This window comes from Lithobates pipiens, unplaced genomic scaffold (genome assembly GCF_037356315.1).
Source record: "Lithobates pipiens isolate NorthernLeopardFrog02 unplaced genomic scaffold, aLitPip1_a1.2 Scaffold_1, whole genome shotgun sequence".
Lineage (NCBI taxonomy): Eukaryota > Metazoa > Chordata > Amphibia > Anura > Ranidae > Lithobates > Lithobates pipiens.
Genome location: NW_027507685.1, coordinates 44858481 through 44878994, shown reverse-complemented (window position 1 = coordinate 44878994; position 20514 = coordinate 44858481). Strand labels below are relative to the sequence as shown.

Here is a 20514-nt window from a genome sequence, read left to right as displayed (position 1 = left end):
TTGTAATGGCTGCTAAAACGTGAATTTGTACTACCGACCTGATATTTTCTAATTGTAATCCTTTTAAATTACTTTGCAGAACGGTTTCACATTGTGATTAAAGAGCATATTTTTGTGGATAATAAAATTTAATACACAAAGTTCCAGGACAACGAAACATGAAAAACGTCTAAAGGGTTGAATACAGTTTATAGGCACTGTACCCAAAATGTAGGCAGAAATATATCTATAAATTGTGAAAAGGAGATCAACTTAAGTCAACAAGATGTAAGAAGCCAGAGGGAAACTAGGCCTACACATATCTATCTTTGAATAAAATACCATCAATACTGTCAAGTATACAAGTGTTATTTATATAAATGATTTTGCACCTACCCCCACAGTAAGCAAATGCTGTGCTTAAAAACAAAAAACAAAACAAAAAAAAACACAACATATACTCTAGTATTTTTTAGAAAAATAAAAAAATAAAAAAGGCACTTTTGTTTTCTAAACAGAAATCAGTTCAGATCTAATCTACACGCCTGGATTTTTTTTTAAATATTTGACTGGATGAACACAAGAAGAAATAGATTGACTTCATAGTATTTTTTAGTTGTAATATAGAAAACATAACCACCTTTTCTTCGTGCAGCTTCTGTTTTCGCTTTTCTTCAGCTGCTGTCCTCTTCTGCTCATCCTTTAGTTTTTGTTCTTCAAGCTTCTTCTGCTTTTCCTCCATATGTTTCTCATATTGCAGCTTAGTTTTCTTTTCTTTTTCAATTAATTCTTTTTCTTTGGCAGCTGTAATACAAAAAGGAAAAAATACAATGTAAACACAAAAACTGCAAAGTCAAAAGAGGAGGGTTCTTACATGCATACAGCTTTACATTCTAAGCATGCATACTCCCATCGTTTTTTCTGTTCTCCTCCTCAGGTTTTGCACTCCCTCCTCTTCTTTATAGACCAGGGATATGCAATTAGCGGACCTCCAGCTGTTGCAAAACTACAAGTCCCATCATGCTTCTGCCTCTGGGTGTCAGGCTTGTGGCTGTCAGAGTCTTGCTATGCCTCATGGGACTTTTAGTTCTGCAACAGCTGGAGGTCCGCTAATTGCATTTCCCTGTTATAGACCATCCTCTAGTTTCCTGGCAGCAGTACTGGAGAGTTCCTGTGCAGAATCAGCTTTACCCACTCAGGGACCCATCACTATCTCTAGCTCCGCTTTTATATGCAGTTGAATGTTACAATTCCTTTACCCCTGTTTCTCTATACATTTGTTGTCACTGTGTCCTGTCCAGACCAGAATTTTTTTTTTTCCTATCCGCCATTCGGTCCACAATAGATTCTAATTCTGAGCCAAACAACAAATCCCCCGCAAAAGGAATGCTACATAGCCTATTTTTCGAGGCGGCATCCCCTGGCCAGGTTTTCAGCCACAAAGCCCTTCTAACAGAGTTAGTCAGGGCGGCTGACCTGGCTGTCATGCGGACAGACTCCGCCGAGGCATCAGCAATGTACGCAATTGCTGCTGAAAGAGTAGCAAAGGAATCCAAAATCTCCTGCTTAGGGGAATCAGCCAAAATATGAGATTTCAACTGGTTAACCCAATGAGCCAGATTTCTTGCCACACAGGTTGTTGCCATGGTCGGTTTCAAATTCATCATCACCGACTGCCAGAATCTTTTTAGAAGGAGATCCATCTTCTTATCCATGGGTTCTTTTAACGTGTCCATATCTTCGAAGGCTAGATCTGTTGATTTTGAGAACTGAGAGAAGGCAGAGTCTAACTTCGGGACCTTGTTCCAAACTAGGTCTGGGTTATCTTCAAAGGGAAACCTCCTCCTGTGTGCTATGGAGAAAAAAAAAAAAAGAAGGTTTCTTCTCAGGCTCCAACCACTCTCTCTTGATCATGTCGGACACCAGGGAATGCACTGTGAAAGTGCAAGATCTGGAATCCCCTAGCCCCACATACATGCGATCATCTAGGGAGAGCTCTTTCTTCTCTTCCTCAATACCTAAAGTGGCATATATCACTTTAAGGAGGCCTCCCACTTCTTCCAATGATAATTTGTACTTGAAAGCTGCTTCTGAAGCTTCCTCTTCTTCTGAGCCAGACTCCTAAGGCCAGTGAAAAAGAATCCTGCGAGGTGTCCTGAGACAACCATCCCCCAGTCAGCAACTGAGAACACCCTTGCGGCTCCAAGGAAGACTGCTGGGCTCTAGGCTCTCCCGACATTCCAGGCTCATCTTATAGATTAGAACTGAACACCTGAAAAACGAGAGTTAGACTTACCGGTAACTCTGTTTCTAGGAGTCGTCCAGGACAGCACTAGAGAGATAGGCTCCACCTCCAGAGGCAGGAAACACAAACCAGATCTTTAAAGGGCGGTCTCCGTCCCTTCCCCTTCAGTCTTGTAAACGAGAACTTCCCCGGAAACGGCTTCTGTAACGACAAAAACACTTGTCCAGCATTATAACAGCATATAGGGAGGGAATCCATGCTGTCCTGGACGACTCCTAGAAACAGAGTTACCGGTAAGTCTAACTCTCGTTTTCTCTAGTCGTCTGTCCAGGACAGCACTAGAGAGGATCAACGAGAACTTACCAGATTAGGGGGGGACTACCGCTTGAAGGACCTTTCTCCCAAACGCCTGGTCTTGCGCTGAGATAAGGTCCAATCTGTAATGCTTCATAACCGTCGAGTAGCTTGACCAAGTTGCTGCTCGACAAATTTGTTCTGGTGTTGCTCCAGCTCGCTCTGCCCATGAGGTCGATAGCGGCCGTGTGGAGTGAGCCATGGGGGAAAAAGGACATTCCATTTTCATTCCTTTGTAGGCTTCTACAATAGCTTGTTTGATCCACCTTGCAATTGTATTTTTTGAAGCTTGTGACCCCAATTTTTTACCCGCATGTAAAACAAATAATGCATCTGATTTTCTAATGTTTTTTGACATCTCCAGATATTGTAAGACACAGGCTCTCACATCCAGTTGGTTGAACTCAACCTCCTTAGGATTAGTGGGAGACCCACAGAACGAAGGCAAAACAATTTCCTGTGTTCTGTGGAATTTTGTCACTACTTTGGGTAAAAACCCAGGGTCCGTGCGCAACACCAGCCTATCTTCAAAAATTTGTAAAAACGGCTCTTTCACCGAAAGTGCCTGAAGCTCGCTAATGCGTCTGGCTGTGGAAATAGCCACTAGGAACACCGTTTTAAGCGTGATCCATCTCAAGGAAGGTTTTTCTTCCAGAGACTTTTTTACCCATCCCTGTAACACAATTGACAGGTCCCATTTGGGTAAAATTTTGAAAGGAACAGGTTTAATCCTGGTCAACCCCTTAAAGAACCTGCTAACTAGCGGGTCTATCGCCAGAGGTTGATCCAAAAAAACAGACAGGGCCGTAATTTGTACCTTTAAGGTACTAATGGCCAGCCCCTTATCCGCACCGTCTTGTAAAAATTCCAAGACTGTCGGGATACTTATAGACACCTTTTTAGTGTCCAACCATGAACAAAAAACTTTCCAGTATTTAACATAAATTGCTTGGGTTACCTTCTTCCTACTAGCAAGAAGTGTTTTAATTACCCTATCTGAGAGTCCCTTAGACTTCAAGAGACTCTCTTCAGACGCCAGGCCGATAACTTTAGGGTCTGTAGTTCTTGTAGCAGAACTGGACCCTGAGACAGCAGATCCTCCCTCTCGGGCAGTATGAGGGGAGGTTCGTCTGTCAGGCCCATCAGCACCGAGAACCATGGTCTCTTCGGCCAGTACGGAACCACTAGTATCAATGTGGTCTGTTCCTGCAAAAATTTCCTCAGGACTAGAGGAATTAACTTGAATGGGGGGAAGGCGTAGCAAATGTGAAAAGCCCAGCTTTGTGCCAAAGCGTCTATCCCTTTTGCCCCTGCCTCCCTCTCTAGGGAAAAGTATACTGGGACCTGGGTGTTCGCTTTCCTGGTGAACAAGTCCACTTCCGGAAGACCCCATTTGCGCACTAACATCTGGAAAATCTCCCTGTTTAGTGACCATTCTGATTCGTACACCCGGTGTCGACTCAGAAAGTCCGCCAGGTGGTTGTCCACCCCTTTTAGATGGACCGCTGAAAGCGATTTTAGGTTTTCTTCTGCCCAATGCATGATCGTACTTGTTAGCTTGATCAAGGACGGGCATCTTGTTCCTCCCTGCTTGTTTAGGTAGGAAATCGTCACTATACTGTCCGAAAGGACCTGTACATGGTGGTCCTTCAGATCCCTGGCGAACACCCTTAAGGCTTCCCAGACTGCCTGCAACTCCCTCCAATTGGCTGACCTCTGGGACTGTGTCTTCCCCCAGCATCCTTGGGCTACCTTCGACCCCAAGTGGGCCCCCCAGCCCCAAGCACTGGCATCCGTGGTGATGCGAACAGACACTGGAGGAGACCACCAAAGACCCCGTACTAGGTTCTTTTCTCTCTTCCACCACCAAAGAGACCTTTTGGTCTTTGAGGATAGATGGATAGTCCTGTCCAGGGACTCTTGTGTCCCGTCCCAACTGCCCAGAATATTGGCCTGGAGACACCTGAAATGAGCTCTTGCCCAAGGAACTGCAGGGATTGTTGCCACCAATAGGCCCAACCCTGCCATAGCTGACCTGATGGAAATTGTCTGATTGGACTGCAGGAAGGTTACCATGTCTTTCACCTTTATCACTTTTTCCTCCGTGAGGAAGACATTCTGTGACACTGAATCCACCAGAAAACCTAGATACTGTAAGACCTGTGTTGGTATCAGGTGTGACTTCTCTTGGTTTATCAACCACCCCAACCTTTTTAGACAAGAGATAGCTACCCTCAGATCTCCCTGCAGTTGGAGCTTTGAGGGGGCAAAGAATAAAAGGTCGTCCAAGTACGGTATGACAGCGATCCCTTTCAGTCTTAGGGGAGCCAATGCTTCTGCCAGGACCTTGGTGAAAATCCTGGGGGAAGAAGACAGACCGAAAGGCAGAGCCCTGAATTGGAGGTATCGAATCTGACTTCCCCAAAGAATCGCTATCCTCAAATACTTTTGAGAGTCTTCTCGAATCGGGATGTGAAGATACGCGTCCCTTAGGTCGAGAGAGGCCATGAAACAATTTGGAGGGAGTACTGATCTCACTGTAAAAATTGTTTCCATCCGGAATTTCCTGTAAGTTACCCACTTGTTCAGTAACTTCAGATTCAAGATCAACCGGAATTTGCCTGACGGTTTCCTTACTACAAACACGTGTGAATAGAAACCCTGATTTATTTCCTGTGGCGGAACTGGCACTAGAACCCTCTGATCTATTAAATCGCCAATTTGCGACAGCAAAGCTGACGCTTTCTGGGGGTCTTTGGGAGGTTTGGTCAGACACATCCTTGCAGGTGGGACGTGTGTGAACTGTATTTTGTAACCCTCCCTGATGATACTCCGGATAAAAGGACTTGGAGTAGTGTATTCCCACTGTGGGAGGAACTGCCCCAGTCTCCCCCCCACAGGAACCGCGTCACTGGGATTTAGTGGTTTTTTTTAGAAGAGGAAAAGAGATTGCTTTTCTGTTTTCCTCCCATCCACTGTTTCTTAGGGGTTGACTCCTTAGAGGTCTGTCCTTGTGACTGTCCCTGTCTTTGAGGACGAAAAAAGCGTTTGCCTGTAGTCTTCTTAGGTTTGACAGGAAAAGCCTTTTTCTTGTCTGCAGTACGGTCCAGGACTTTCTCAAGATCCTGTCCGAACAGAAGGTCTCCCTCAAAGGGGATGCCACATAACCTCACTTTTGAGGCTGAGTCTCCCGACCAAGACTTCAGCCAAAGTGCCCTACGTGATGAATTTACGAGGGCAGCGGTCCTGGCTGACAATTTAACAGACTCCGCAGAGGCATCTGCTATATAGCCTGCTGCTTTATGTAGCATAGGAAGGGAATCCAGAATTTCCTTTCTGGAGGTCCCCCCTTCCAAGTGGCCCTGTAATTGTTCCAGCCAGACCTCCAAGTTGCGAGCCACTATTGTCGTGGCCATTGCAGGTTTTAAGTTATTCATGGTTACTTCCCATGACCTCTTTAACAGTACTTCCATCCTTTTATCCATGGGTTCCTTTAGAACACCCATGTCCTCAAAGGCGAGATCTGTTGACTTTGCACACTGGGAAAAAGCTGCGTCTACCTTGGGCACTTTATTCCAAACACAAGAGGGGTCCTCGCTGAAGGGGAATCTCCGCTTCATGCTTTTAGGAAAAAATAACTTTTTCTCTGGTTCCTCCCACTCTTTTTTGATTGAGTCTATCAGTGTGCTATGAACCGGAAAGACCCTAACTGAATCAGTTTTAAGGGTCTGATACATCCGGTCATGCAAGGACAGGGAGACTGGCTCCTCTCTGATTTCGAGCGTCTCATAAATTACCCCCAGTAAGGCATCAACCTCCTCGAGTGAGAGCCTGTATCTGGGAGAGCTTGACCCTTGAACAGGAACATCTCTGGATGATGCCGCCTCACTTAGGCCATCCAGAGAATCAAGTTCCTCCTCCTCTGATTCGTCACCTACAACTGGGGTGGAAGCAGAGGGGACTGCGGCTGGTTTTGGGGTTTCAAGGTTCGCTAACATTGCTTTGATGGATTCCATTTCTTTCTGTACTCCAGAAATCAAATCCTTACAAGCTCCCGTAGCTTCCTTATAGACCAATTTGTCTATGCATGGTTTACAAAGGGGCTTAGACCATCCTTCTTTTAATTTAGCCATACATGAAGGACATCTCTTCTTCCCCCCTGACCTCTCTGGTTCTTTGGGCAGAGCCTAAGGCAAGAGAAGGAGAGAAGAAGGAAGGGAAAAAACAAACAAGCCAACGTCAGCGAAACCTTTAGCAAAATAGGACGCCTTCACCAAACACCTATGTGCACCCCACCAACCGCTAACAGGATTCGCAAGACTCTTTAGTCCGGATCCTGTTTGAGAGAGAGAGGGAGGGAGGAAAAATACACCTGGACCATTTCAAAATGCCTTTGCATTGATTAGTCCATTACTCCCCCCCCCCTCTCTCCCAGCCCTGTAGGTACAAGACACCTCTGTGTTTGCCTACCTGAGCTGGTTCGGCTCCACTGCCACTCTCCACTGCATCCATTTTGTTCAGAGCACGCCTGAAGGCTTCCCCTCGTAACGGTGATGAAGCGATGCAGCACGAACGCTTGAAGCACGCGCTTAACCGCCTGGAGGTTTTCCTTCGTAATGGCGATAAAGCGATGCAGCGCGAACGCCTCGTGGCTGCGGCTTTTTATAATAGCCGCCAAAGTCCCGAACGTCCACGCTCGCCGCGCGACCCGGAACCGGTAGTGGATTGCCGGAAGTCCTCTATCCTCCTCCTGTGATGCACAGGCCGGAACTCGAAGCCTGTGCCCGCCCCCCGCCTGACTTCGCGCCAATTTAGAACCTATTGTCAGGCGGGGAAACGAACGCCCTCCCCGGGCTTCAGAAGGAGAACGCCGGTTCGAAGCTGCAGTCAACCCGACCGGAGGACTTCAAAAACGTCCGTTTACCAACAGGTAATCCGAACTCCTTCCCCGTCTCTTATGGGCTATCCCACCGTCAGGGGAAGGGGAGCTCCTGATCCAGCCTCCTCCTCCGGTGGAGGAAACACAAAGACTGAAGGGGAAGGGACGGAGACCGCCCTTTAAAGATCTGGTTTGTGTTTCCTGCCTCTGGAGGTGGAGCCTATCTCTCTAGTGCTGTCCTGGACAGACGACTAGAGAAAATAGCCTTAAGTTCATCTTTAATGGTTGAAATTAAGTCACCACAGAAGGACGGGGACTCCTCCCTGACCAGGCTTGCGATACAAAGTGTTTTGGTGCAGGTTTCACAAAGTTTATCCTTGCAGACAGGACATCTTCTCTTAACTGGTTGGGCTGCACTTTTTGCCTAAACAAACAGAAAGAGACAAGGAAAAAAACCAAACCACGCAATTTTTATTTTTTTTGAAAACAAAATGCAGCTATCACCCAGGTGATAGCTTAAGAAGCTTGCACTCAGGCTCTTCCCATTCCCTTAGGATTATATCCTTAAGGGACTGGTGTATCAGGAAAGATCTGGCCTGCAGCTTACCTAGACCCCTATACACCCTATCCTGGGCTAATACCTGAGCAGAGGGCATCTGAATGTCCCCTGACGCATAAATGGCTTTAAGACGACCCTCCATATCCTCAGCTGAAAAAAGGAGAGCCCCAGGCCTAGCCTCCACCTGGCTATCCTGGTCAGAATCTTCCCCCCCGGGAGCTGAAGTCTGAAACCTGACCCTCCTCTGAATGGTAGGGGGTCGGTTCTTGAGACCCTCCCGTATAAGTGGTGGGCATATCCTCCTGTGAGGGGGGGGCTGTCTCAACCTGCCTTTTCTCAAACGTAGTCCTAAAGGACTGGAGGGTTGCTAGCATCTGAGACTGCAACGCCCGGCATTCCTTCACTACCTCAGTTGTATCCTTGCCTGCCAGCTTAAAGATGCACTTATCACAAAAAGGCTTGCTGTGGTCTTGCAGGAGTTTGTCGCTACAATACCCACAGCGCCTAGACTTAGCAGTAGCTTTGAGTTTAAACCTACTGGTTGACCCCTGGGCAGGGCATTCAGCACCTATGAATGACAAATAAGCCACCCAGCGTCTTTTTGGGGAGAGGGGAAAAAGCCCCCCCCCCCCTTTTCCAGCCAGATCACTCAACCCCCCCCCACCCCCCACCCCGGCTGCTTGCTCAGGTGCACCCTCCGTCTCCATACCATGCCTTCTGCCCAGATGGACTGCAGTATCTGGAGCTCTGTGCGCCTCTGTCTGCCCCCCCCCCCCCCCCCGTCTTCACCGCTCTGAGGCTGGCTGTCATCCGTAGTGTCCGTTCAGCAATTACTGCTTGAAATGAGCTAAACTCCTGCTTCTTTCCTTGCCTGCAGAGAACGCCTTGTCTGTCATTTGGCGCCATTTTAGTGAAGCTCAAACCCCCGAAAATGAGCTCACGACGGATGGCTTTTTGGGGGGATAGTGCTTCTGAGACACCTCACCTGTCCCTCCACACTATGTCTCAGGAGTGTTTCTTTGAACCCGAGACTTCAAAAAAGAAAATGCCACTTCCCGACATTCAAATCCCCCTGGAAAGGCCTGACCTTTTAATCTTTTAGGAAAAACAAAACAAAAACAAAAAAAAACACGTTTTGCTGCCACCCATGGGAAACACAATCAATAACTGAGGGTCGGAGAGAGGGGCGGGGATTTTTAAACTCTGCTGTTGATTGCGTTTCCCATCAGGTTGGACCATTCATCTTTCAGGTGTCAGGTGTGCCATCCCAGAAGATGACGGGAGAAAAATAATTTTGATGGTGCCGTTAGCCTAGATGAAACAACTCCTGGGGAGACTAGGTGTCTATACTCTTTTTAATGAATTTGGATGATTTGTTTGTTTTAGGTAGGTGAAGCCTCTCGAGGATTGGGTAAAAAGTTATTGTAATAGCAATTCATTAGACAATATACAGTATGTGCTAATATTAGAACAATAGGGAGGCTGCATTTCTAAGGCGAGTTATTGTGTAGCCTTTCCTTCAACTCTATTGAGCTTCCATGCCATTTCTTGCCTTGAACTGCCAAAAGCCATGGCTAGGTATCAAATGACATGAAATGGTAAGCAAAGGTTTAAAACAAGCCCACAACTACTTTAGCTCGTTTTACTTTCAATGCCTTGCCTCACTGACTGTAGAAGTGATCTGGTTAGCTTCACCCTCAGTTCTCCGTTTTCTTCCAGTCTGTCTACTGGCTATCAAAGTCGGAAGCATGAACAGGAATATCAGTAAACATGACTCATGTTTACCGAGCTCCATTTGAGTTTCAATGTGCTAAAAGTACTCAGAAGTTCCAAGAAAGTATCCTTTAGCTCAATTTGTGAGTAAAAAAAAAAAAAAAAAAAAATATATATATATATATATTAATTTTTTCACACCACACATGCCCCCCAGTTCTTTACAAACTAAAACATACCATTTAGCCTCTCTCTCTCTTCCCTACGTTCTCGGGCTAATCTTTGTCTCTCATCAGTTCTTAAAGATGAGCCATCAATTACTGTAAAACAAAAAAAACAAATGGGATTATTTGATGCCGAGAGTTTTTTATTCCTTGTAAAAGGTTTTATGGGAAATGATTACCTGGCTTAGTTGCCTTTCCAGCGGACTGGACGGGACTGGGACTGGGACTGGAGCCAGCCTGGCTTCTTCGTTCATCAGCAAGTGCTTGAGCTGCAGCCACTGTTTCAGTGAAAATGAAGAGACATATTACTGATGAACAGTTACAGTTTACCAAAATACTTGGGTATAGAAAACACATTACTTAAAAGGATATTGAACATAGCCCAATTAGATTTGAAAGTGCACCTATTTAAAAAAGCAAAAGTCATGTCTTGGAGGGCTGGCAGAAGCTTATAGCTGGAGGTTTTCCAACTTGCCCTACTAGCATCCTGTAATACTTTGCTGGTATCTGAATTTCTATTGCAATACACAGAATACACCATTCAAAACCATCACAGCACAAAAGAAACTTTAACGTTTTTCTCTAGTCTCTCCAACAGTTGTCTTCTAGTCTTTCATAGAGTAGAGAAGGCAGTCTTTAACCACCGGACCAATTTGCTGGTCAAAGACCAGACCACTTTTTGCGATTCGGCACTGCGTCGCTTTAACTGACAATTGCGCGGTCGTGCGACGTGGCTCCCAAACAAAATTGACATCCTTTTTTTTCCCACAAATAGAGCTTTCTTTTGATGGTATTTGATCACCCCTGCGGTTTTTATTTTTTGCGCTATAAACAAAAATAGAGCGACAATTTTGAAAAAAAAACGCATTATTTTTTACTTTTTGTTATAATAAATATCCCCCAAAAATATATAAAAAAATTTTTTTTTCCCTCAGTTTAGGCCGATACGTATTCTTCTACATATTTTTGGTAAAAAAAAAAAAAAAAAAAAAATAAAAAAAAATCGCAATAAGCGATTGATTGGTTTGCGCAAAAGTTATAGCGTTTACAAAATAGGGATAGTTTTATAGCATTTTTATTAATAATTTTTTCTTATTTTTTTTTACTAGTAATGACGGCGATCTGCGATTTTTATTGTGACTGCGACATTGTGGGGGACCCATCGGACATTTTTGGGACCATTGTCATTTATACAGTAATCACTGCTATATAAATGCAGTGATTCCTGTGTAAATGACACTGGCAGTGAAGGGGTTAACCAGTGGGTGGCAGTGTAGGGGTTAAGTGTTCCTAGGGGTGTGTTACTAACTGTGGGGGGGTTGGGCTTTCATTTAGTGTACACTGATCTCTGCTCCAATCACATGGAGCAGAGATCAGCGTCACTAGTTGCTAGGCAGAATGGAAAAATGTTGTTTACACAGCATTTCCTCCATTCGGCCGCTCCATGAGACGATGGCGGGGATGCCCGCGGCGATCGAGTCCGCGGGTCCCGCGACCGGACTCACGGGGGTCCTGACCAGCGCGGTAGCGCGCCGCCGGCGGCGCGCTCCCGATGGCAGGGCGGCATCGAATATTGGACGTACCTGTACGCCAATATGCCTGCCCGTGCCATTCTGTCGACGTACATCGTCGTGCGCTGGTCGGGAAGTGGTTAAAGCTATAATAAACCTAAACATTATATCGCAGCTTACCCATTCTTATACATGGTGGCTGCGTTCATTTTCTCTTTTAGCCTCTTTCTCCTTTATTTTCACCTGGTGATCTGCCTAGTAGGTCTGTTTTTCAAAAGAACAGGTTTTAGCAGTTACAGGGATGCGACAACCCATTTACTACTGAGAGGGGTGCTTACAATGATCAACTTTTAAGTAAAATCTTTATCTCAAAAGGAAAAACAATGTTGCTGTGACTGCTTATAAAGTGTGAACTGGAGTTCAGCTTCAATTTGTTAATTTAAATCTTCCAGTGCATTCAACATTCCCCTCCCTCCAGACTGACAATGGCATTGTCCAAAAGGTGCCCCCTGTCCTCATTCATCCACTAATACAGGAGGTGTGTTACTGGCCAGATTGCCAGTTGAAAACAGAGGGTGAAACGCTTAATAAAAAAATAAAAATAAAAAAAAAGTAATGATTGGTAAGCTGCAATAGATTACATGTTTGGTTTTGGGTTTTACACTGCTTTACGTAGTAGACATCAGACCATGTGAGATTTGTGGAATTTTAGCAAAACGAAGGTGTTTCACAGTCGGCCCACGTTATCACAGAGGGTCGTGATAAAGCTGCAGGACCACGAAACACTGTGCCATGGTAACTTGGTAGCTTGCTAGCCAAGCATCTCTCTGTTGCAATGGCTGTGGCTTCCTTCTTGTCTAGCAGTTTCTGATCGACCACTGCGGGGTCACCTTGACATCACTTCCAATGTGCAGGGGTTGGTGGTCGGCTACTACTTTCCCATTACATCTTCCTGGCAATTACCCACTTGGAGCCTCACTGAAATTCCCCTGGGCAGAACATCGATTGGATTACATACCTACTCCTCTCCCTGGCAATCCCCAAAATCGATGAGCCGGTATGGAACATCTAATGTTCTTGTCCCCACTACAGTCTTATGCAAGCTCCCCGCAGTAAACATTTCTAACCTATAAGACTTTGGATGCCGTTGTACTTTTACCCTTGAATCATTTTTATATACCATTGATTTGTGATATCCCATTACAATATACCCAATATATCTATACATTACAGCACCATCTTGTGGCCACTTTTTCATATAGCGCTCTGGTTTGTACGTTTTAGTATGTCACAATAATGTCTTCTGCCCCGCTTCAAATGACTTGCCCCACAGTAGTAGCCTCTGCCCACCCACCCCCACAGTAGTATCCTCTGCCCTCTTTCACATAATTCGCCCCAGTAATATACTATCCCTCACACTGTAGTGTTCACTGCCCATCTGCACCCCCCACATGCTAGTGTCCTGTGCCTCCCCCACACTGTAGCGTCTTGTACACCCCCCCCCCCCCCCCCCACAGCAGTGCCCTCTGCATCCCCAAAGAAGTGTTCACAACACACAGCCGTGTGAAGGTAGCACTTTCCCACCATACAGTGGCTGTACAACAGAGCGGAGTGAGAGCCAGCACAGTGCTGGATGGAGGGCAGGAGTGGGAGCTGCCAGAATTAACTTTTCATTTTAACAAGCTGATGATTGGTTGCTAGGACTGCCTAGCAACCAATAAGCATCAGCTGGTTAACTTGTAAAGTTAATTAAAAGCACCTGCTGTGCTCCCACCCTCCACCGAGCACTGATCTGCCCTCTCACTTTGCTCTGCTAGAAAAAAATAAAAATAAAAAAAATAAAATAAAAAGGTGCGTGTCGGAGGCTTGGGAGGGAGTGGAGAAACACTGGCACAGCCCTGATCTTGATCTACCCGTCGGCTTCCCACAATCGGTAGGTAGATCACGATAAAGGGGATGCCGACCATGGATTTAACCACTTCCCGACCAGCGCACGACGATGTACGTCGACAGAATGGCACGGGCAGGCATATTGGCGTACAGGTACATCCAATATTCAATGCCGCCCTGCCATCGGGAGCGCGCTCCCGCGCTGGTCGGGACTCCCGTGAGTCCGGTCGCGGGACCCGCGGACTCGATCGCCGTGGGCATCCCCGCGATCGTCTCACGGAGCGGCCGAATGGAGGAAATGCTGTGTAAACAACATTTTTCCATTCTGCCTAGCAACTAGTGACGCTGATCTCTGCTCCATGTGATTGGAGCAGAGATCAGTGTTCACTAAATGAAAGCCCAACCCCCCCACAGTTAGTAACACACCCCTAGGAACACTTAACCCCTACACTGCCACACACTGGTTAACCCCTTCACTGTCAGTGTAATTTACACAGGAATCACTGCATTTATATAGCAGTGATTACTGTATAAATGACAATGGTCCCAAAAATGTGTCAAAAATGTCCGATGGGTCCCCCACAATGTCGCAGTCACAATAAAAATCGCAGATCGCCGCCATTACTAGTAAAAAAAAAAAAAAAAATTATTAATAAAAATGCTATAAAACTATCCCTATTCTGTAAACGCTATAACTTTTGCGCAAACCAATCAATAAATCGCTTATTGTGATTTTTTTTACCAAAAATATGTAGAAGAATACGTATCGGCCTAAACTGAGGGAAAAAAATGTTTTTTTTTATATATATATTTGGGGGATATTTATTATAACAAAAAGTAAAAAAGAATGCGTTTTTTTCAAAATTGTCGCTCTATTTTTGGTTATAGCGCAAAAAATAAAAACCGCAGGGGTGATCAAATACCACCAAAAGAAAGCTCTATTTTGGGAAAAAAGGACGTCAATTTTGTTTGGGAGCCACGTCGCACGACCACGCAATTGTCAGTTAAAGCGACGCAGTGCCGAATCGCAAAAAGGGGTCTGGTCTTTGACCAGCAAATTGGTCCGGTCTGCAAGTGGTTAACACATCCCTTTAGTATATTAAAGTGCATTTCAATACCACCTCATTGTGTTTTATCAAACTAATTTCAAGCCTGGGAGAGGCAGTTTTCAGTAATACCAGAACAAAAGGTTTACCTCAAAAAAATAAAATAATAATTTAATATGCCATAAAAAGGTGCTAAACTGTGCCTTTCTTGGTACAATAGCCCTCCTGGCAGCACCACCAGAGAGCAGACATTTCTAACCAGTCAGTGTTAACACTGGTACCGGTACCACCCAAGTGAAACAACATGGGCGAGGACAGCTAGGCACCCCTCAACACAAAAATGGGCATTGATCTGTTCAGCTCAATGCAATTTTTAAAGCTGGCATTTGCAGGGTACATTTCTAACTAAAAATTGTGATTTAAAAAAATTACATAAAATAGGAAGGCTTCTGGATACAATAATGGGTTTTAGATGCATCCATATTTTAAAATGGCATAGATCTAGTTATTACAAAAAACATTTGACTCATAACTGGAAGCCAGAAATTTGGTCTGTAACAGAGGCTCTCAGTGTTATGGCAACTATAAAGCAAAGAGCCAGGACACAGCAAAATGAATAATTCGAATAAAGGGGAAATGCATGTAATATAAATTGAAGAACACACAGTTACAGGTAGAAAATGACAACCTTTGTTTACTTTCATCTGCATTTTTCCTATTGCACATACAAATTTGTATTTCTGGAATGACATCAGATTAAATAAAAGCCTCTTATAAATTGTGGAATAGGCTTTACAAATGGAGCAAACAAAAAGATCATTTAGCCTATGCAAGTTAAAAAAAGACAAGAGCCTTTCTAGACAGCCCAACACCCACAAAGAACCCGTTATATACAGAACTCCCATCTGCGATGCCAAGAAAAGGTTATCTTAAAATGTATTCTCTATCAAACCTCCAAAATACAAATTACTACAAATAAAAAGGAGCCAATAAAAGCATTCAAACCTATTTTAATATAAACAATAGGCCTATTAAAGGTCATAGCATTAATATCATTTTGGCATTTTAATCAAGACTTCCTGGCTTTGGGTCTACTGAATGACGCTAAACAGGGTCACACTGAGCCTATTACGACCAATAACAAATGACAAGATTTTATTCACAGCACATCTACATGCAAGAACAATAATTTGACAGTCGCCAATATGCAAAGAAACCTACATTCAGGAAGACAGGAAAAGCAATACAAATTCAACAGCAGCAGTTCAGGTTTATCTTAAAGTGCACCTCCGCCTAGACTATGCACACTGAAGAATTTACATCTTTTCTGAACAAGCCATATAAAAAACACTTTAAAACAAGCAGTCATTCACCTCTGTACATATAGGCATTGTATGGAGATTTAAACTGAACAGACACTGCGCTTGGATTAAAAAAAATACAAAGAATTAATCAAACTTGAAAATTATACAAAAAGTGCCACATTCATGAAGAAAAGGTGCTCAATTCCACAATAATAAATATATATATATGCTCCACTGTTTGGTGTTCAGACCAGGTGCCCTACATGGTTGTGCACTCACCCTAGATGTTGACCACCTATCTCTAGTGTAGTCACTTTCACTTTGTGGGGAACCAAGCCCCTAGATCAGGGTTTCTCAACCTTTTTACCTTGGAGGAACCCCTGGCAAAACGTTTTAGATTGCGAGGAACCCCTGAAATGTTCTCATCTACAGCTCAAGGAACATTGGTATGATCAGTGAGCTGTTGATAACAAAAATTATTTGTAGAAATGGCATTAAAGAATATTAAAAGGCACCCATTTAATGTGAAATGCGTGCTTTCTTTTACTGCAGAGCTGATCCATTCAGAAGACATTACACGGGGCAGGGGACACGACGGGCACATTACACGGGGCAGGGGACACGACGGGCACATTACACGGGGCAGGGGACACGACGGGCACAAGAGAGGACATTACATGGGACAGAGCAAACGACAGGACATTACATGGGGTAGGGAACAGACGGTTGGGCACATTGTGGGGGGGGGGGGGGGGTACCGTGCAGTATTTGGTTTCTTCTGCTGCCTTCAGAGCTCATTTCATATCTTCTCCAGTGGCACGCTGTTCCCCCTCGGCCCCTCCTCCTCCTATCCAGTCCACCCAAGATGATGTCACTTACAAGCACTCGGGAAGAACGGGCCGGGGGGGGGGGGGGGACAGCGCGCTACAGCCAATAGAGTGCCAGCCGCTTCCCTGCCTGTATCTGTTGAGAACCACTGCCCTAGATGGTATCTTTACTGGCCGATCGCATTGCAATTACTCCATAGATAGGGAAATAAATAAGGGGGGAGAGCCTATAGCGAAAGACCGTCATTGGTAAAAAGTAGCAAAACAAACATGGGTACACTCATGTTCCAGTGCCTAACAATCCTAGCACTCGGTGTGTTCAGCATGTGTTTTTGGTAAGGGAATAATCTGGCTGACATCCAATGGTAACCACTCACTTGCAGTGTTGGCTCGGTTCCCTGGATAGATTCCTTGGATGGATGTAGTGTCATGATGATGAGATCGACGCGTTTCACCCAATGAGAAAGGACATCAGGAAGCTCTAAATCTGCAATCTTAGATGTGGGCTGTATATATACCCTAACAGGCAATCGCCTCACTAAGAAGTCCTAAATGTTTGTGCATTAATTACCACATACTGTGCAGATTAGGATGCTCACAATCTAAAAAGCAAACATTGTGGCACGATTAACCACTTACCGACCGGCTCATGTACATATACGTCAGCAGTTTGATGATGGATACCTCGGTAACGGCAGCAGCTGCTGCCACAAGTTAAAAAAAAACAAATCAGGTTAAATAAGAATTTTTTTAAAGCTCCCCATCTCAACGAGCTCACGCGCTGAATCGAATGCATAGGTGAGTAGCACCCACATATGAAAACGGTGGTCTACAAAAACGCGAGGTATCACGCGACCATTATTGCAAGAGCAATAATTCTTGCTTTAGACCTCCTTTGTATCACAAAACATGCAACCTATAGAATTTTTTAAACGTCGCCTACGGGGATTTTTGAGGTTAAAAAGTTTGACGCCATTCCACGAGCGGGTGCAATTTTGAAGCGTGACATGTTGGGTTATTTTTTTATTCAAAAAAGTGATTTTTTTTCCCCAAAAAAAAAAAAGTGCGCTTGTAATACCGCTGCGCAAATACGGTGTGAAAAAATAAATAAAGTCTTGCAATGACCAACAAGTAGTTAAAAAAAAACTCAAAAAGAAATTAAGAAAAAATTAAATTTGTTATTAGGCACCGGAACATGCGAGTTTATCCAGGTTTGTTTTTCTACTTTTTTTACCAATAAAAATAGGGTTTTAATAAAAGATTACCTGTAAAATCCTTTTCTTTTGAGGTATATCACGGGACACAGTCTCAGTAATTGATGGGTTATATAGGGTATCACTGGGTGATTGGACACTGGCACATCCTAGACAGGAAGTTCAACCCCCCTATATAACCCCTCCCCTTACTGGGAGTACCTCAGTTTTATAGCAAAGCTCTACAAGTGTATTAGAAGAGGGGAGGTACCTCTGTGTCCCCTGATGTACCTCAAAAGAAAAGGATTTTACAGGTAAGCTGTTATAAAAATCCTATTTTCTCTTACATCAGGGGACACAGAGTCTCAGTAATTACTGATGATGGGAACCACACAAAGTAGGGTGTAAACAGACCTGAGGACCTTATACCACTGCCTGCAGCACACTATGCCCAAAGGCGATATCCTCATGCCTTCTCACATCCACCTGATAAAATTTGGTGAACGTACGGACTGACGACCAGGTTGCGGCCTTGCAGATTTGAGCCATGGAGGCCTGGTGACGCACTGCCCACGAAGCACTAATAGCCCTAGTGGAGTGCGCTTTGATCTGAAAAGGCAGAACTTTTTGCTTCAAACTATAAGCTTGAACAATTACTTGTCGAATCCACTTAGCAATGGTAGATTTCGACGCTGCCTGTCCTCTATTTAGGACCTTCTAGCAATACAAACAAAACATTTGTTTTGCGAACTTAAGCAGTCGCTTGCAGATTGATGTAGCGAGAGCAGTCAAAGCCTTTCTTCCGGAGAACAGGGATTTGGAAAAAAGGAAGGCAGAACAATATCTTGGTTTAGATGAAAACCTGAAATAACCTTCGGTATAAAACTAGGATGAGGGCGTAACACTACTCTATCCTTGTGCATTATTAGATATGGCTCTTTACAAGAAAGGGCCGCTAATTCTGACTCTTCTAGCAGAAGAAATGGCCACCAGAAAAATTTATTGACAGTACTCAATTTTCTCTGTCACAACTGCACTAATACGGCTACAATTACATTAAGTATCAACAGAACTAAGGGAAATTTGACGTATCGGTTCAAAAGGCTGCTTCTGTAAAGCTGACAGAACTAAATTCAGGTCCCAGGGGTTCAGAGGCGCCTTAACCAGAGGATTAAGGCGCGTTTACCACCTATATAAAGCTTCAGACCAAATAATGCGAAGCAAGCGGACACTGAAACAATACTGACAAGGCCGAGACCTGGCCCTTGATGGTACTCAAGGCCAGCTTCATTTCTAACCCCATTTGCAGAAAGTCAAGGATTCTACCCATGACATTTTCTGGGATGCCAACCCCTGGATTCACACCAAGAGATATAAGCTTTCCAGACTCTATGATAAATCATTCTGGAAGCTGGCTTCCTTGCATTAATCAAGGTAGAAATCACAGGCCCTGAAAGCCCACGACTCTTCAGAATGTGGGTTTCAATAGTCAAACCGTCAAATTTAGCATTTGCAAGGCAGGATGGAACACTGGACCTTGGGATAACAGGTCTGGATGTGACGGTAGGGTCCACGGGGAGCCTACTGCCATCTTTACTATTTACGCATACCAAGCTCTTCTGGGCCATGCTGGGGCAACCAGAAGCACCGACTTCCTTTCCTGCCTGATCCTGCAACAAAGTCGTGTCAGTAGTAGAATAGGAGGGAATGCATAAATCAGGGAGAACTGATGCCACGGAGTTACCAATGCATCTGTCCCCGCATGCAAGAGGATCCCCTGTTCTTGACAAAAAGTTGTCGATCTTGTTGTTGAACCTGGACGCAAAGAGATCTACATCCAGAACCCATCTCTGGCATATGGCCAAGACGACATTGGGTGAAGAGACCATTCCCCTGGGACTAACTGCCAGCGACTCAAGTAGTCCGCCTGCCAGTTCTCCACCCCCGGAATTAAGATTGCCAATATGCACGGCACATGCTTTTCTTCCCAGATTAAGATCTGGTTTACTTCTCACGACTCTTGGTGCCTCCTTGGTGATTGATATAAGCCACTGCTGTGGCATTGTCAGACTGGATCCTGACAGGGTAACCCTGTAACCTGAGTGTCCAGTCCTTTAGGGCTAGATATGCCGCACAGATCTCCAGGATGTTGATGGGTAAAGTCCTCTCGGTCTTGGACCATCTCCCTTGGACAGTCGTGTTCCAGAACTGCCCCCCAACCCAAAAGACTGGCATATGTTACCACTCTCCAGGTAACTGGTAAAAAGGATTTTCCAAAACCCTTCGCCACGTCCTCTACTTTTACTATCACTAATGGCACCCGCCAGGGCTGTCCGCTCTCTCCTCTCCTTTTTGCTCTATGTGTGGAGCCTCTGGCGGCTGCCGTTAGAAGCAACCCCGATATTCGGGGGATCCCGGTCAGGGGCAAGGAATTCAAGATTTCGCTCTTCGCAGATGACGTTATCCTTACCTTGGCTCAGCCCGGGATCTCACTCCCCAACCTCCACTCCGAGCTGGACCGCTATGGGGAACTCTCCGGCTACAAAATTAACCCGTCCAAATCGGTGGCCCTCCCCCTAAACATGGGGGCGTCTTAGACGACCCGCCTACGCTCCGCTTTCCCGTACAAATGGGAAAGCTCTTCCCTTAAATATTTGGGGGTCCTCCTTACGCCATCATTCCACTCCCTGTATCAGGCCAGTTTCCCCCCCCTCTTTCGGGCGATTAGGGAATTACTACGTAAATGGAAGGCCCACCACATATCGCTCATAGGACGGATCACGTCTATTA

At 45.0% G+C, this 20514-nt stretch overlaps 2 protein-coding genes across 19 annotated transcripts in view; both read right to left on the bottom strand.

Moving 5' to 3' along the window:
• Positions 1 to 20514, bottom strand: part of MAP7D3 (MAP7 domain containing 3) — a 197071-nt gene that overhangs the window by 134491 nt on the left and 42066 nt on the right. For all 18 annotated transcript variants that reach the window (XM_077490429.1, XM_077490430.1, XM_077490435.1 and 15 more), the window contains exons 2-4: positions 10133 to 10231; positions 9969 to 10049; positions 620 to 783 (exon numbers count right to left, since the gene is read on the bottom strand). In XM_077490429.1, the coding sequence (XP_077346555.1) occupies positions 620 to 783; positions 9969 to 10049; positions 10133 to 10231 (344 nt within the window). The remainder of the gene's footprint in view (positions 1 to 619; positions 784 to 9968; positions 10050 to 10132; positions 10232 to 20514) is intronic.
• On the bottom strand, positions 2271 to 3933 carry LOC143994126 (uncharacterized). Its single transcript, XM_077490428.1, has 2 exons — positions 2588 to 3933; positions 2271 to 2425 (listed from the first exon to the last, which is right to left on the bottom strand). The coding sequence occupies exon 1, from the start codon at positions 3735 to 3737 to the stop codon at positions 2592 to 2594; it is 1146 nt and encodes a 381-aa protein (XP_077346554.1). The 5' UTR covers positions 3738 to 3933; the 3' UTR covers positions 2271 to 2425; positions 2588 to 2591.

Bases quoted from the DNA above. Each gene is read 5' to 3' on its own strand.
- LOC143994126 (XM_077490428.1), bottom strand. From the start codon at position 3,737: ATGGTTCTCGGTGCTGATGGGCCTGACAGACGAACCTCCCCTCATACT.